This window comes from Grammomys surdaster, unplaced genomic scaffold, assembly GCF_004785775.1.
Source record: "Grammomys surdaster isolate TR1022 unplaced genomic scaffold, NIH_TR_1.0 188, whole genome shotgun sequence".
In the NCBI taxonomy this organism is placed as follows: domain Eukaryota; kingdom Metazoa; phylum Chordata; class Mammalia; order Rodentia; family Muridae; genus Grammomys; species Grammomys surdaster.
The window spans coordinates 111,511-125,807 of NW_021604633.1; the positions used below are offsets into that span (position 1 = coordinate 111,511).

The following is a 14,297-nucleotide window of genomic DNA, read 5'->3' on the forward strand; positions in this document are numbered from 1 at the left end:
CTGAGAGGGGGAAAAGGGGGGATGGGATGGGGGTTTGTGGAGGGGTAAATGGGCAGGAGGATATCATTTGAAATGTAAATGGAGGAAAAAAATAAAATGTTAAGTCACGCAAAAAACTTCTTTTATTCTGAACTTTACTTTAAGAAAAAAGCATATATAAAAAGTTGACCTGTACTCAAATATACACCACCTTTCTCTCCTCTCTCTCTCACTCTCTCAGACAAGAGTGCTCTCTCTCTCTCTCTCTCTCTCTCTCTCTCTCTCTCTCTCTCTCGCTCATTGTGTAGGCATGCTGGCCTTAGACTCACAGTCTGTCTACCTTAGGAGAGCTGGTGTTACAGCTGTGTGCCTCTGTACCAGGCCACATCAATTGGGTCATGTCTGACATCTTTGTAAAGCAACAGACATACAAAGTGAGATTGGTTGGCCACACATGCAGAAGATATAGCACCATTTCCCCACAAGCTGCTCATCCCTGTTTCCTGGTCTTGTCAGACATTGTTACCTTCCACCAATGGCTCTTGCCTTTTTTCACACTCTCATGGCTTAGCCAACTCTGACATCTGTTGCTCTGATTGGTCTACACGACCCCAGCTGTCCCAGTAAGACCAGGTTCTCTTGGCCCCAGGGACTGTAAGAGCAGCCTTGTACATGGTCTCTACACACACCTTGTTCTGTGCCTTCCAAGAAAGAGGTGGGGGTACAATACCTTATTAAAACATCTTCAGTCTTTTGTATTTAGTAGTTAAATGCCTATTATACAGTGGCCATGCGGAGCTCCCTCCCCCATCTCTCCCAGGCACCCATTTGCCCTTACATTATTTTTTCCTCAGTCCACCCTTTCCCTTATTGTCCAGCACAGGCTCTCATTCTTCAGGGTTAGAGGACTCTGTAACTCTGTATTCGATATTCTTTTTAAGAAATTCAGTCTTGTGTGTCAGAAATTGTACTTGCGAGGAGTGTGGCCTGATCTCACTGTCCTTGGTGTGAAAGAGCATGTGTTAAGGAAAGGTGGTCACAAAGTCTCTGAAATCTCATTGTACAGCGCTTCTGCCACAATCACAATTTCCTTTATGCTATATAAATCCACAAAGTGAGATGAGGATGAGCCCGGGGAGAAAATACTCCGCCGGGTTGGGACTCCTGGCCCTGCCTCCCGTTGTCACCTGCTTTTGACACTCACCTTTCAAGCTTGTTCTTAAACTATCTACTGTACAACTTCTAAAAGGCTGACATCTGCCAAAGCTCCTGTGTGTCTGCTTGCTTTTTCTGTTAGATATTAGTTGCCCTGAGAAAGGGTTAAGACCTTATGTTTCCAGATTGCTTGTGGTTTTGTCTGTTGTAAACGCTCTATAAATTTCTTGCTTAATTAAGGGATATTTGGGAGAGAGGACTGAAGTACTTGAAAGTTTTTAAAGTCTATGACGCATGTAGATAGAAGTTAGTAATTAGCATCAAGAACAGTGATTTTTCTAATGTATTTACTTTTGGCAAATTTTCAGAAACACAGTTAAAACTCTTTAGGAGAAGCAAGCGCTAGGACCCATCAGTAAAACATTCGTCTTGCACTTAGTATGTTTCAGAGGACTGTGGTCTCTCAGACACAGACAGCAGTGCTGGCTGCTCTCATCACAAGCTAAGGCAAGAGGCTACTTGCCTGTGACTGTAGGAAGAGGATGTTTTACATGCAGGCTCTAAGAAATATTTACTTGCACATTTCATAAGGATGAGTTTCGGGAGAGAGAGCGGGCAGCTTTCCCTAAGCCTTTAAATTCCATGGGACCCTTGTTCTCAGGCTGTCAGTGGGGAGAGAGCAGCCTCAGGCTTGCCTCTGCGTGTGAGGAGCTTGGCTCTGAGCATGTGCTGGGTTTAATGGTAGCCCTGCTAGACCTGGGGATGTGTGTGGCATACCTCCGGGGCTCTGTGTCCCACCCGTTGTCATTCACCCTTGCCACGCCCTTGGCTAAGGCACAGTAGTGATGCTTAGACCCCAGAAGCCCCACTATGCTCCCACTTCCATGGACAGTCCTTTGTCCCCATCTCACCAACTTCTGGAGACTCGGGGGAGCTGGCTCTGCCTTGAGCATTGTGGGAAACTTGGAACTTCACTTTTCTATCACTTGTGAAGACCTGAGTCTTCTTAATAGGTTTCTCTGTCCCTTCACCATAGAGTACCCTGTGCTTTCCATCCCTGTGTCCCTGCTGTTGGCCCTTCCCTTCCAGGTAGCCTGCCACACATGACCTCACCTTGGCACGCCTATCTCCTACCAGTTGCAGTGCAAGAAGTAGATATTGACCCATCACCCAAACTTAAAGCTCCTCCCTGGGAAACACGTTATTTATTGGTTTCAGTTTTTTGTTTGTTTGTTTGTTTTGTTGTTGTATACTAGAAGAACTCAGTTTTATAGTAACTGTGGTATTTTTCTTTTTTTTTTGGTCTTTAGAAGTTAAATGTAACATTGAAGTTCTAGACTATTGCTAACACAGAATTTTAATTTTTCTTTACAGGTCAACTTTGTAGTGTGCCAACTCTTTGCCTTGTTAGCAGCCGTTTGGTTTCGAACTTATCTACATTCAAGCAAAACTAGCTCTTTTGTCAGACACGTAGTTGCTACTCTTTTGGGCCTTTATCTTGCATTTTTTTGCTTTGGATGGTAAGTAATTATTTTGATCATGTTTAAATGAATGCTGTTAGGTATTTTTGAGAATTGAGTATGTAGAGGGAGACATTATACAGGGGTTTGTTCTGAAATGTACTTACAAAGTTTTCTTTCAAGGCTCTCTTTCAAAAATCTTTACTTCTAGTCTAGAAATGATGGATTGGGAATTGGATCTCTTGATTTTTGTCTTAGAGAAGATTTACTTTTTATAATTTATGAACAGGGGCATGAGAAGGATTTATAAAGACAGTCTGTTGTTAAGTAGTTCTTTCCACTCACCTTGCAAATATTTTATGCCAAGACAACCAATAAATTACTGTGTTGTTTGTTCCTTTGGGTTTTCTCTGTGCTGTTGGCTCTGACAAGTCTGGGAAAGCCCATTTGACTGACTCTTGTACTGTTAGCACAAGAGGCTTTTGTTTGTTCTTGGTGGAGAAAAATTGTTTAAGAGAGAAAAGTTTTTACTCAGGGTCCACCCCCTCTCTCTTTGTGTGTATGTGTGTGTATGTGTGTGTGTGTGTGTGTTAGGTCCGGTCTTCCTCACTGGGTTGGCCTGAGAGCTTACATGCCTGTGGTGCTTCTTGGCACCTGCTGCGTGTCTGACAGAGGAAAGCAGGGCAGGAAGATGCTTAGTCACTTTTGGCAAGACAGCAGAGCCTCTGTGTGGAAGGGCTTCTCAGTGACTCGCAGTGTTCCCTCCTGGATGAGCATTCATAGGTGCTCACCGTTTACAGATGGGGAGCTGGGTTTGCTCTTCTTCAGGCACCTGTCTGAGTAAGAAGGCAGAGTCTCAGATGTGTACTCACTTGATCTGTACTTGCGTGGTTTCCACGGCAGGCTGGATGGCAGGTGCCACTCCTAGGCCAACACTCGCTTGTCTTCAGGTGTTTGTTTTATCCTAACAAGGGAGGCAGTACCTGATATTTCTTAATCTGCCCTTTGCCTCCAGCAATTGCAAATGTTTCCCAGGACTTTATGAAAAATCAACTAAGAATAATTTATCCATGTCTATCATAAATCTATCAACTGAGCATAATTTGTTCCATCTCTGCCATATTGCCCTTGGCTGGCTCTCTAATATAGGTTATGGTACTGTACCGCCTGTGGTGGGTGTATGTAGTGCTGTGATTTTGCCATTGTCTTAAGATCCAAGTAGATGGTCCTTTTTACTTTTTGGATGACGTCATGTTTATATGATCACAGTTTTCTCAGGTTTCTGATTTGACTTGGAAGAGGAGGTAGTGTGTATTTTTAAGCACCATAGAACTTTTCCAACATAGACTCATGTGAGGGATTGTAATACGCACACTACCTAGCTTCAGTAGTTACTAACCTCCCGCCCTTATTTTATCTTTCCCTGACTTCCTAGCGCATCTTGAAGTGTATCTCAGTGTGTACATCCACTCATTAATAGCTAAGGACTCCATATGTGTGTAGCATGTTTTCCTGAGGGCTGGGGACATTTCTAGCTCAGGTTGGTCTAGGAACCTCTTTCACTTTGTGCTCTGAGGAAAAGCTGATGTATACACTGGGCAGGGGAAGGTGAGGGTGAGGCAGAGTGAGCGAGTCTCTTTGCAGTCCTTTCCTGAGGACTTTCATGGTGTTAAGTCTTCATGGATACCTTATAACACAGTATCATAGTCACCGGGCTTTAACTCAGGGTTAATCAGTCAAGTCTCAAGTTACATATGGTAACAAGATACTTACTTACTTGGGTTCTTTAATCTTAAAAGAGAGAATTTTTTTAAAAAATTCTTTGGGTAAGAGGGAGAGAGCAAGATAGTTTCTTGTTAGCTGGAACAACTTGATGGTAAGTATTATGATGTATTCTTTAGCTTCGCATTTGTTAATGTTAATGCCTTTTTTTTTTACAACTTCCTTTTGAAGGACGTATTTGCTCTGTAAATATAATTGCTCACTTCACCTACTTCTGTTCAGCCCCTCCCCTTTTTCTTAGTGCCTACAAGCTTCTTATAAAAATTATTATTCATTTAAATATCTTTGATAAGACTGCTATATTAATTGGCCAGTGAGGTGGCTTAGTTGTGTAAAGGTGATGGCCACCAAGCCTGCTGACCTGAGTTTGATCCCTGGGACCTACGTGGTTCTGTCCAGATCCGACTCCTGCGTGTTGTCCTCTGACTTCCACGGGACTATAGGCATACATGTATACACAGGCAACAACAACAAACAAATGTAATATAAACTTCCCAAGAGAGCACGGGGTCGTGGAAGCTTAGATTGTGGAGCCAGTAAGACCTGGATGGAGTATCAGTGCTCTGTCATTGGCAGCTACTGGCTTTGGGCACCCTAACAATCACCTTAGCTTTATTTGTCTGTAAAATGGAACCAGAGATTAATTACTGAGGCTTGGAGCACCCCAGAGGAGCACCAGACAGTGCTGGTTAGCGTGAGCAGGGACTGGTCTGTTACAAGGTGTGTTTTCCTTATCTGAAATTCTTGGGATTAGAAGTGTCTGACTTTGGAATATTTACATAGGCTTTACTGTTTGAAGGTCTCCCGCATTCTGGGATGCTCCAAAATAAGAAACTTTTGAGTGAATTTGTGGATTAGGGAGGCTCAAACTGTCTTACCGTTATCCATTTGGTCAAGATTGGGCATTTCTCTGTTTATCCAATCTCACTGTTACTGTTTGTTTCAGATAGTACTGAATTAGCTCTTACTGTGCCTCTCTGTAGACCCAGGCAACCCTTTCCATCATGTGACTTCACAATCCCGGAAACCTGAAGTGGCTAGAGCTCGCTTTCTCTGCACGGGGTACTAATGAGGCATAGCTTAGTGAGGGGCAGTGTGAGCAATCTCTCCAGTATGGTAACTGGGTAGAACAGACACCTGCTGCCATTTGTGGAGTCCACAAAAAGATGAATTCAGTTGCTAAGCCTGACTTACCACAGCAGCAAAGGCTAGCATGGCAGGTAGTTGGCTAAATGTTACTCCACACCCAAAAGGCAGCTGAGCATGCCAGGAGCAGGAAGCTGAAGACTATCAAGGCACCAGGGCAATGTTCAGGGAGTGAAACTGTTGGCTTCAAAGTCGCAAGGAAATTTATGCAGAAAAGGGAACACTTTTCAGTAATCCTCAGACGTGCTTCTCCGCCGCGTTGAAGATCCCTTTAAGTATTAAAGTCCTTCGTAGTACATAGCAGTCCCCAGCAGCGTTCCTAAAGGTTAGTGGACTGCTGCTGCTGATAAGTAAGATGATATTTCAATTCATTATTTTAAAGTTTCCTTCTATTTTCATTTATACTTATATATGTTTTCCTGTCTCCCCAGAGCCCTCTGATTGTAGCAACACTGCAGGTCATAGCTGTTTTCTGGATGTGTATATGTGGTGTGTGTGTGTGTGGTGGAGTGTGTGTGTGTAGAGTGCAGACTGGCCTTGTCGGACAGTGGGTAAAGGCCCTATCTTCTACAGACATGTCTTGGGTTCTACTCCTTATTTGTAACTTATCTATAGAAAACATATATGCATTTTTCTAAGTTCATGTTATCTGATAGTCTGTGATAAAGTAATTTTAATCATATGTTAAAGATCCTTGTAAATAATTTGTACATAACAATTGCTAAAGTTTACTGTAAATCATGCCGTCAAAAAGGGAAGTTGAAGGAGGGCGTGTGTGTGTGTGTGTGTGTGTGTGTGTGTGTGTGTGCTCGCGTGCGCATGTGTGAATAGGGATAGTTTGGGTTGGGTTTAGTCCCAGAGGTCTGTATCATATTTTGCCTGAAATTTGTGAAGTGACTAGATAGTTTTGTCATTAAAACGCTTGATTTCTGTATTGGGATATTAGAAAGGACTGCCATGCAAACCAGAATGTTCTACAAACACATCATAGTAACTTGCTGTGTTTCTAGAAGAAAGGTCATTAGACTGGGGCCACTGTGCTCTGAGGAGAGATTTGGGTGTTTTTAGTGACTTGTTTTGTGAATGGCACTTAAGAAGGTCAGCACAAATCAGAGACACTGCTGTTGGGAATGCTGGGGAAATAGGAGTCCTGCCAGGACTTTTCTGAAAGCCATGTTTATTGACAGCCCCTTGACTTATGAAGAAGGTGGCAGTCCTCGATCCCGATGGCCCTGCGCTACTTTCCTGCTGTTAGGCTATGTGGAGTGCTGGGACATTTAGCTGGGCTTATGGGGCCTGGTTTTATTTATCTAGCTCCTTTGGCCTGAGGTATGGGGCACTTGTCCAGGGTGTTTGACAAATGTCATTTGGGCTTGGGAAGGTTTAAGGTTTTTTTTGTATGGGAACGTTCTAGGTTACACTTGTACTTTTCCATCTGTAGCATTTGAACTTGATGTTTGTGGCTGCTTCTAACACATTCTTACTTTTTATAGGTATGCCTTACACTTTCTTGTACAAAGTGGGATTTCCTACTGCATCATGATCATAGCAGGAGTGGAGAGCATGCACCAGTGAGTATTGACGGCGTTCATACAGAGAAACACTTTCACCTCAATAGAGCCTGATCAAAAGTAGTAACAGAGTCACATTTCTTACACGACGGTACTCCAGAAGGGTGATGATTTCTTAAAGAAGCAACACCATATAAAATCTTGGTGTGCATCTCTCTCCTGTCTGTGCAAGTCAGCGCTGACATTTAAGGATGAGCGGTTGACATGGAGGACTTGCAATGTGGGATGGTCAGCAGTGCCCCTGGCTCCTACCTCTGTTAGACACTAGAACTCTGAGCTGTGACAAAAACCAGATACACCCTTGAGGTCAGGATTGCTCCTGTTTAACAGCTACTGTCACAGTGTCAAGGTGATTAGCAGTTGAGAACAGAGCTCAAGTAAGTAGATGGAGATTTAGCGGGTCAATTTAGGACTAAGTAACTAGAGGGAACTCTGCAAAGGAGACAAGGAAATTCTATCCCTTGAACACCAAAGAAGTGGAAGCAGTTTCCCAAGGAAGGGATTCTGAAAGTAGAGACCATACTGAGAAATAACCAGACCCCTAAAACTGTGTTTGGTGTGCAGTAAACATTTAAAGAATATTTACTGAGTCAGTGAATGTTGACTCAAGCAGCTGTGAGAGGCAAGCAGCAGCTGAATAGCTAGATTGCTGGGCTGGAAATGTTACAGAAGAGGCTCTTGAGAAAACCCAAGGACATGGTCCGTCTGTAAACCCTACTAGTGACACTTGACATATGGTATATGTAACTGGATTTCTGAATTCCTAGAACACATGGCTCTAGGAGTTTTACATAAGAAAGCTGAATCTTAGTACTTCCCTAAGTCTAATTTTATTTGGAGTCTTCTGAAGTTGCCTTGATTGGTCATGCCTCCAGTTGTATGATGCTGTCGATTGATTAGTCAGGCTCTCTAGCACAGGAGCTAGAGTGTACATTATACAAGAGGCTTCATTAGAGTGGCTTACACAGCCTGAGACTGGGTAGTCCCTCAGTGGTCATCTGAGTCCTTGAGTGGCACACTGAAGAACTAGAGAAGCCAGTAGTTGCTCAGTTCAGGCAGAGAGAGGCCTGAGAACAGAGTCAGCAATGATGTAGCTCCAGCCTGAGGCTCAAGGACTTGAGGCCTCCCCAACAGCCATGGTGTAAAGTCTACACTGACTCTCTGGAGTATGAGCCTGGGCAGCAGCAACAGACCACCCACTCAGGAAGGTCCCAGGGTGAAGACCCCTTGGCTGGTTTCCTCTACATTTTTCTATTGGAAAGTTGGCAAACCTGTTGGATGGTGCTGCCCTCATTTAGGGCAGGTCCCTTCTGACTTGCTGTCCCACAGGCCAGTTTTTGGAAATGCCCTGACAGACATATCTAGAAATGTGCTCTGTGAATCTCCTATGTGTCCCTCAACTCAATCAAATTGACAAGATTAACCTTCACATGTGTGATCTTCGTTTCCTTCCACAGCCCGTGCTGGGGTGCCTCTTCCTTTTATAGATGTTTAGTTTTAATTTTGATAAGAGGAAAAAGAACATTTTGGTAGTGTTCTGGGAGAAGCGATCTTTGTATCATTACAACCCTATTTTAAATGTTTAAAAGGATTATTTTTATTTATGTGTATGTGTGAGTGCCTACACGTCTGAGTGTGTGTCACACATATGCAGTGCTTTCAGAGTCCAGAAGAGGGTGTTGGATCCTGTAGATCTGGAGTTATAGCCATGCGGATGCTGGGAACCCAACCTAGATCCTCTGCAAGGGGAGCAGGTACTCCACAGAGCATCTCTCCAGTCCCTACAGACCTATTTGTAAAGCTTTGAACAGATGACAGGTTCAGGGTGATACATCATACGTAACTGGTGAAAGAGTTGTGTTTCTGACCTGTGTTTCTGAAATTGCTGGAAACAGAGGACTAGGCTGCTGAAAACTGTGATAGGCTTTTGTGTCAGAATGATAGTTCATAGATTACAAAAAAAAGTTACACCTTGTCCTGAAAGGCAAGAGTTGTCTGTGTAGTCAATGTCTTAACACTTCAGACTTGTACTGTACAGGATGGCGGCTGTTCACTACACGTAGCCCTGTGAGTTTTTGTGGTTTATTTGTTTATTGGATTTTCAAGATAGGCTTTCTCTGTATAGCACTGGCTGTCCTGGAACTCTGTAGATCAGGCTGGCCTCCAACTCAGTGATCCATCTGCCTTTGCCTCCCTCCAGACTGATGAGATTCAAGGTGTGAGTTCCCACGCCCACTTCTAGCTCTGTTAGTGTAAATTCATTAAAATTTAAAATGCGTTTTTTAGCCCAATGTGACATACACCTTTATCCCAACACTCAAGCTGAGGCGTGAGGTTTCTACATTTGAGGTCATCTTGGACTACGCAAGACTGTCATAAAACAACAACAACAACAACAAACAATAAAACACCCAAATAATAATACAAACAATAAGTATTAAAGTAGTCTTGACAGGGTCAGGCCTAAACGTGTGTACATATAAATAACACTAAATAGATTCAGTAGGGTGTGTGTATGTGTGTGTGTGTATCTATATGTGTATGTGTGTGTAACAAGAATAATTATGGAAGAAGAGGTCATGAATTTGCGGAGGAGTGGAAACGATGCAAACATTATTCATATATAGGATTCTCAGGAAGGAATTGTAATAGTAAAAGTCAGTACTGGGATTATAGCAGCTGCATTTCAGGTGCTTGGGAGCCACCATGTCTGGCATGTTCAGTGGTGGTTTTGGCCAGTGCACATAGAGAGCATTTCTGTCATTGCCACAGTTCTGGATAGCGCGCTGTGTGGTGGTGTGCATCTATGTAGGACGAGTAGTGCCGCCCTCTACAGTAACTTTCCAGGGAGAATGTGCTTCTTGTCCATGCACTCTCATGGGCACTAGAACTCAGTGCTGGCGTCTGTCACTGCTGATGGAGTTAGCGGGAGGCCTGGCCTTTTGAGTTGTTGGTGTTAAAAACGAATAGTAGGTGGATAGACAATTAGAAAACTGTGTGTCTTGGCTTCCTTTTTCGGTTGCTTCTATTTCAGATCACACACACGGGACTTCTTCACCTTTTCTTTCTTGTTTTCTTCTTGCTAGCATATATAGTCCTTCTTTGCAGTGTAGTTTTACATAATGTAAATATTTATTTGAAGAACCAGAGTTTAAATCCTTAACAACGAAAGCTTTGTACTTTTCTGAGTGCATACCAGTTTTGTGATTTTTATGAGATATTCACTAATATAATTGTTCTCCTTTATGTAACATTACCATGTGTTAGTTCAAATATTTTAATGGACTATAAACTTGATTTCTATAGCTCCCTTTTTAAAACACTCATATGTGCTGTATCCTTCAGATCCATATCTAGATAATTTATTAGAACTTTATCTAGGGGCTAGAGAGATGGATCGGAAATCCTTAGCTAAGAACACTTGTTCTAACCGTGTGTGCCAGCACTTGCAAGACAGAGTCGGGTAGATATCTGTGAGTTAGAACCCTGCCTGGTCTAAAGACGAAGTTCCAGGTCAGCCAATGAGACTCTGTCTCAAAAGCAAAACAAAACAAAGAACAACAAAACAAAAGAGCACTTGCTTTTGCAGAGGACAGGGATTCAATCCCCAATAACCACCTATAACACCACTTCCAGGGTATCCCATGTCCTTTTCTGACCTCGGGCACCAGACATGCACTTGATGCACAGACATACATGCAGGCAAAACATTAGTGTACATAAAGACATCTAAAACAAAACAAAATCTATTCTGGAATCCAGTGGTTTTTCCTAGGTAGTATTTTCATGTAGGCTTTGGAGTTGGGGGGAGGGTTTATGTGAGTTGGAGGAGGGTTTAGGTGAATTGTTGGGGAGAGGTTGGTTGAGTTGTGTTGTGGGGGAGGGGTTAGGTGACAGGCACTCAGAAGAGTGTTTAGAAGCAGAACAGCCTGCATGTCTTACTAGTAGGTCTAGGCTGTTATGACAAAAATGCCAGAAACTGGTGACTGATAAAACAGCAGAAACTTATTTCTTAAAATTCTGAAGGTTGGACAGTCCAAGATCAAGTGGCAGCAGACTTTGTGTGTCTGACTAGAACTGCTTCCTGGTTCATACTCAGCCCTCTTCTTTGACCTTGAGGTCAAAGGTACAATAGTGAGTGCTCTTGGGCTCCTCTGTGAGGTCTTTTTTAAAACCCTCGTATGAGGCTCCTGTATGACATTATCACGTGCAGAGCCCATCTCCAGATACCCTTGTGTAGACGTTAGGTGTCAACACCAACTCTTGAGGGACACTAACATTTTAGCTCACTATGGACTAGGATATTAAGTCTCCTAATTAATATAAGGAGATCTGGGCTTTTGCTGGATTCATCCAGCATTTTCCAAAGCAGGATTTGGCAAACTGTCTCTGTAACAGACCATATGGTGAACTTTAGGGTTTGCGAGTCATATAGCCTTTCTCACAACTATCATACACTCTGTTCTTAGGATGCAAAAGCAACGGAAGTGTGGCTGAGCACCAGTAAAACTGTATTTACAAAGACAGAACTGGACTAGATTCAGCCAAACCGTTTAATAAGGAAAATCTTGCTTCAGGGTGTGGTATAGTACCTGGAAGATGGTTCTCAGTGTCTGCTGAATGATTGAATGTATACAAGCATGCATGCATGCATGAATGAATGAATGAATGAGTGAATGAATGAGTAGATGGTAGACTAGTATCTTTTCTGCTTGATAGCAGATCCAGCCCACCTGACCTCCTAGACTTGCTGTCTAGCCATAGCCTCTGCCTCCTGTAGAGTCTCATGGCTACATGTCAGCTCTGCCCTGAAGGAGTCTTGCACAGCCTCTGCCTTCCTCCCTCCCAGGAGCAGAGCTGCTTCCTTGACTGCATACCAGAGCATCTGCTGCTGAGTGTATGTCTCTTCTTTCCCAGAAAGAGAACAGGGCTGGAGGTAAGGCAAGGATGCTGGAGCCACTTCACCTGAGTCACGGAAGAGGGAAGGAAGAGATCAGGGCTTCAGCATGCCAATGTGGGTTTAGGAAGGCATTTTTCCCTACAGAAGGAAACACAGTGTGGTTGGATCCCGTGGTGTTGTGATGTACTTTTCAATGCTAAATCAACTTTTGTGAATGGGTATGGGAACCAGAATGCCCTTTGTGTACTACTTAGAAAAAAAATCTGCTGAAAAATTTGCTTTCAACTTCATAAAGACAGTCTCAAAACTTTGAAAACAATACAAGAGAATGGCCATTATCTTAATATAAACTGCAGAAAAGTAGACCATGGGAAGGGTGTTGGTCCTGAGAAGTTAGAATCCTTTCCTTGTAAGTTGGTAAGTGATTGTGAACAAAACCAATGACCCAGAGATCAAAGCATGAGAAGTGTGAGCATTCGGAGTGAAAGGGCAAGCATGTGAGGACCCCGTGCTGTGGGAGACACCTTTGAGAACTGTGGGAAGGGGGTTTGTGCTTGCTACCCCTGTACTTCTGGGACCCCAATATCTTACAGAAGCAGCTAAGGGAGAATTCATTTTGGCTCACAGATTTGGAAGATCACGTGATGAGGCAGGTCCTGGCGGTCCCCACCCCCTAAGATTCCACAGCCTCCCAAACTATGACCTCAGAGGAATAGGCACTAACACCATGAACCCAGGGGGACATTCAGATTCAAACCGTAGGCGGTTTTAAACCTCCTGTCCTGAAACCAAGGTGCCCACCTGTGTGGATAGCCTTCATTATTGCCCTGCAGTTTCCAGAAGCTAAGAGATAATGTTTCCCTACTAGGTGGTAAAATCCAGCAGCTGACTAAGACACAAGAAAAGGTCAAATTCAAACTCTGACCTCCAGCAGTTGACCTTGATGGTAGATTGTATGGATGTTGGCTTGGAGCCATACTGTGTGGTATTGAATTCCAATTCTGCCAAATTTTCACCAGCTTTGGGATTAGACCTTTCACGGCCTTGGGTGAATTCAGTGTCTCAGCTGAGGGGGTACTGTGTCATATTCTTCATACTGTGGGTATCTGGGTATACTTTCATTAGAAAAATAGGATGTGAACACCAGGAAGCAGCATTTAAACTTACAGATGAAATGCTTTCAGAGGCCACCTTCAGTTAGAGTCTTGCTGAATCTTTCTCTGGTGTCCACTGGTGCCATGGCAGAGGGTCCTGTCCCAACCCCAAACCCTGTAACCTGCAATATTCACCACCATGAGCTACAGTTCACTTTGGAGTTCCCTAGAGTGTGAGCTCTGTCATAGAATAGTTTGCCTTTCTCTAGAACATATAGATAAGAAAGCTCATTAAGGGAAATGAGCTGTTACATTCTGTTCTGCTGAGTGGACTTTTATAGCTCTTGGTTTTGAATGCTTTGTCTGGGTTGGGTTCTGGTTCCTAGTGTTACCGCTGAGGCTTCTAGGCAGTGTGGAGTCCCCCCCCTCCTGCTAGTGGCCCTAAGAGCTTGCTTGGCAGGGGGTCAGGCGCCTGCTGTGCAGTGGAGTGTTCTCTCCCCAGATGCTTGCTTTACCTCTCTCTGGGCCTCCCCATAGACCATTGCTGGCAAGGAGGGGTGGTACTGAGGGAGAGAGGCAGGGTTAGTTGATAGGCCCCACATCACAAGATGGGGTAGTTCTAGGGTCCATTGCTACTGAGACTCTGAAGTGTGGGTTTCCAGATAAAAACTGTTGTCTGAATTACACTAACCGTGTTCACAGTGAGTGGTGATCCTCGAGCTGCCATCTGGTAGGCAGAAGCCTCCAGCCATTTGAAAATGTGTCCTCATGAAGCTAATTAGTAGTGGTTAGTGGCTCAGCAGTAACTCTGTGGGGAAAACATTAACTTCTCTGAGGGTAATCCTGGGATCCTGTGAGACAATAACATGTGGTGGGAAGGGAAGTGGACGCTCTTTGGGGAGAGCTGGCACTGACTAAATTTTGTGTTTCAGTTAGGAAATACAGGCATCTCTCCAGTGGGTTTGTTTTTTTTTTTAAACCTTCCCTCTTCATAGGTCATGTTGCCTGAGTTGCTATATATCAGGCACTGTGCCAAGCTCAGCCACTGTCACCCACTAGTAACAGTCTTCATGTGGGTGTGGCTTGCCTATTCCATCAAGATACCATTCTGGTCTTGAAAATAATAATCATACATTACTTAAAAATGAGGTAGTTCTAATGACTAAAATGAGATTATTGGTTGTTAATGAAGTATAAAGATTTGTCTTTG

General features: G+C 43.6%; 1 protein-coding gene across 2 annotated transcripts in view; it reads left to right on the top strand.

Annotated features, from left to right (window-relative positions):
* The window catches only part of Mboat2 (membrane bound O-acyltransferase domain containing 2), a 130,419-nt gene that overhangs the window by 44,606 nt on the left and 71,516 nt on the right, over nt 1-14,297 (top strand). For both annotated transcript variants that reach the window (XM_028768852.1, XM_028768853.1), the window contains exons 2-3: nt 2,509-2,654; nt 7,016-7,093. In XM_028768852.1, coding sequence (XP_028624685.1) covers nt 2,509-2,654; nt 7,016-7,093 — 224 coding nt within the window. The remainder of the gene's footprint in view (nt 1-2,508; nt 2,655-7,015; nt 7,094-14,297) is intronic.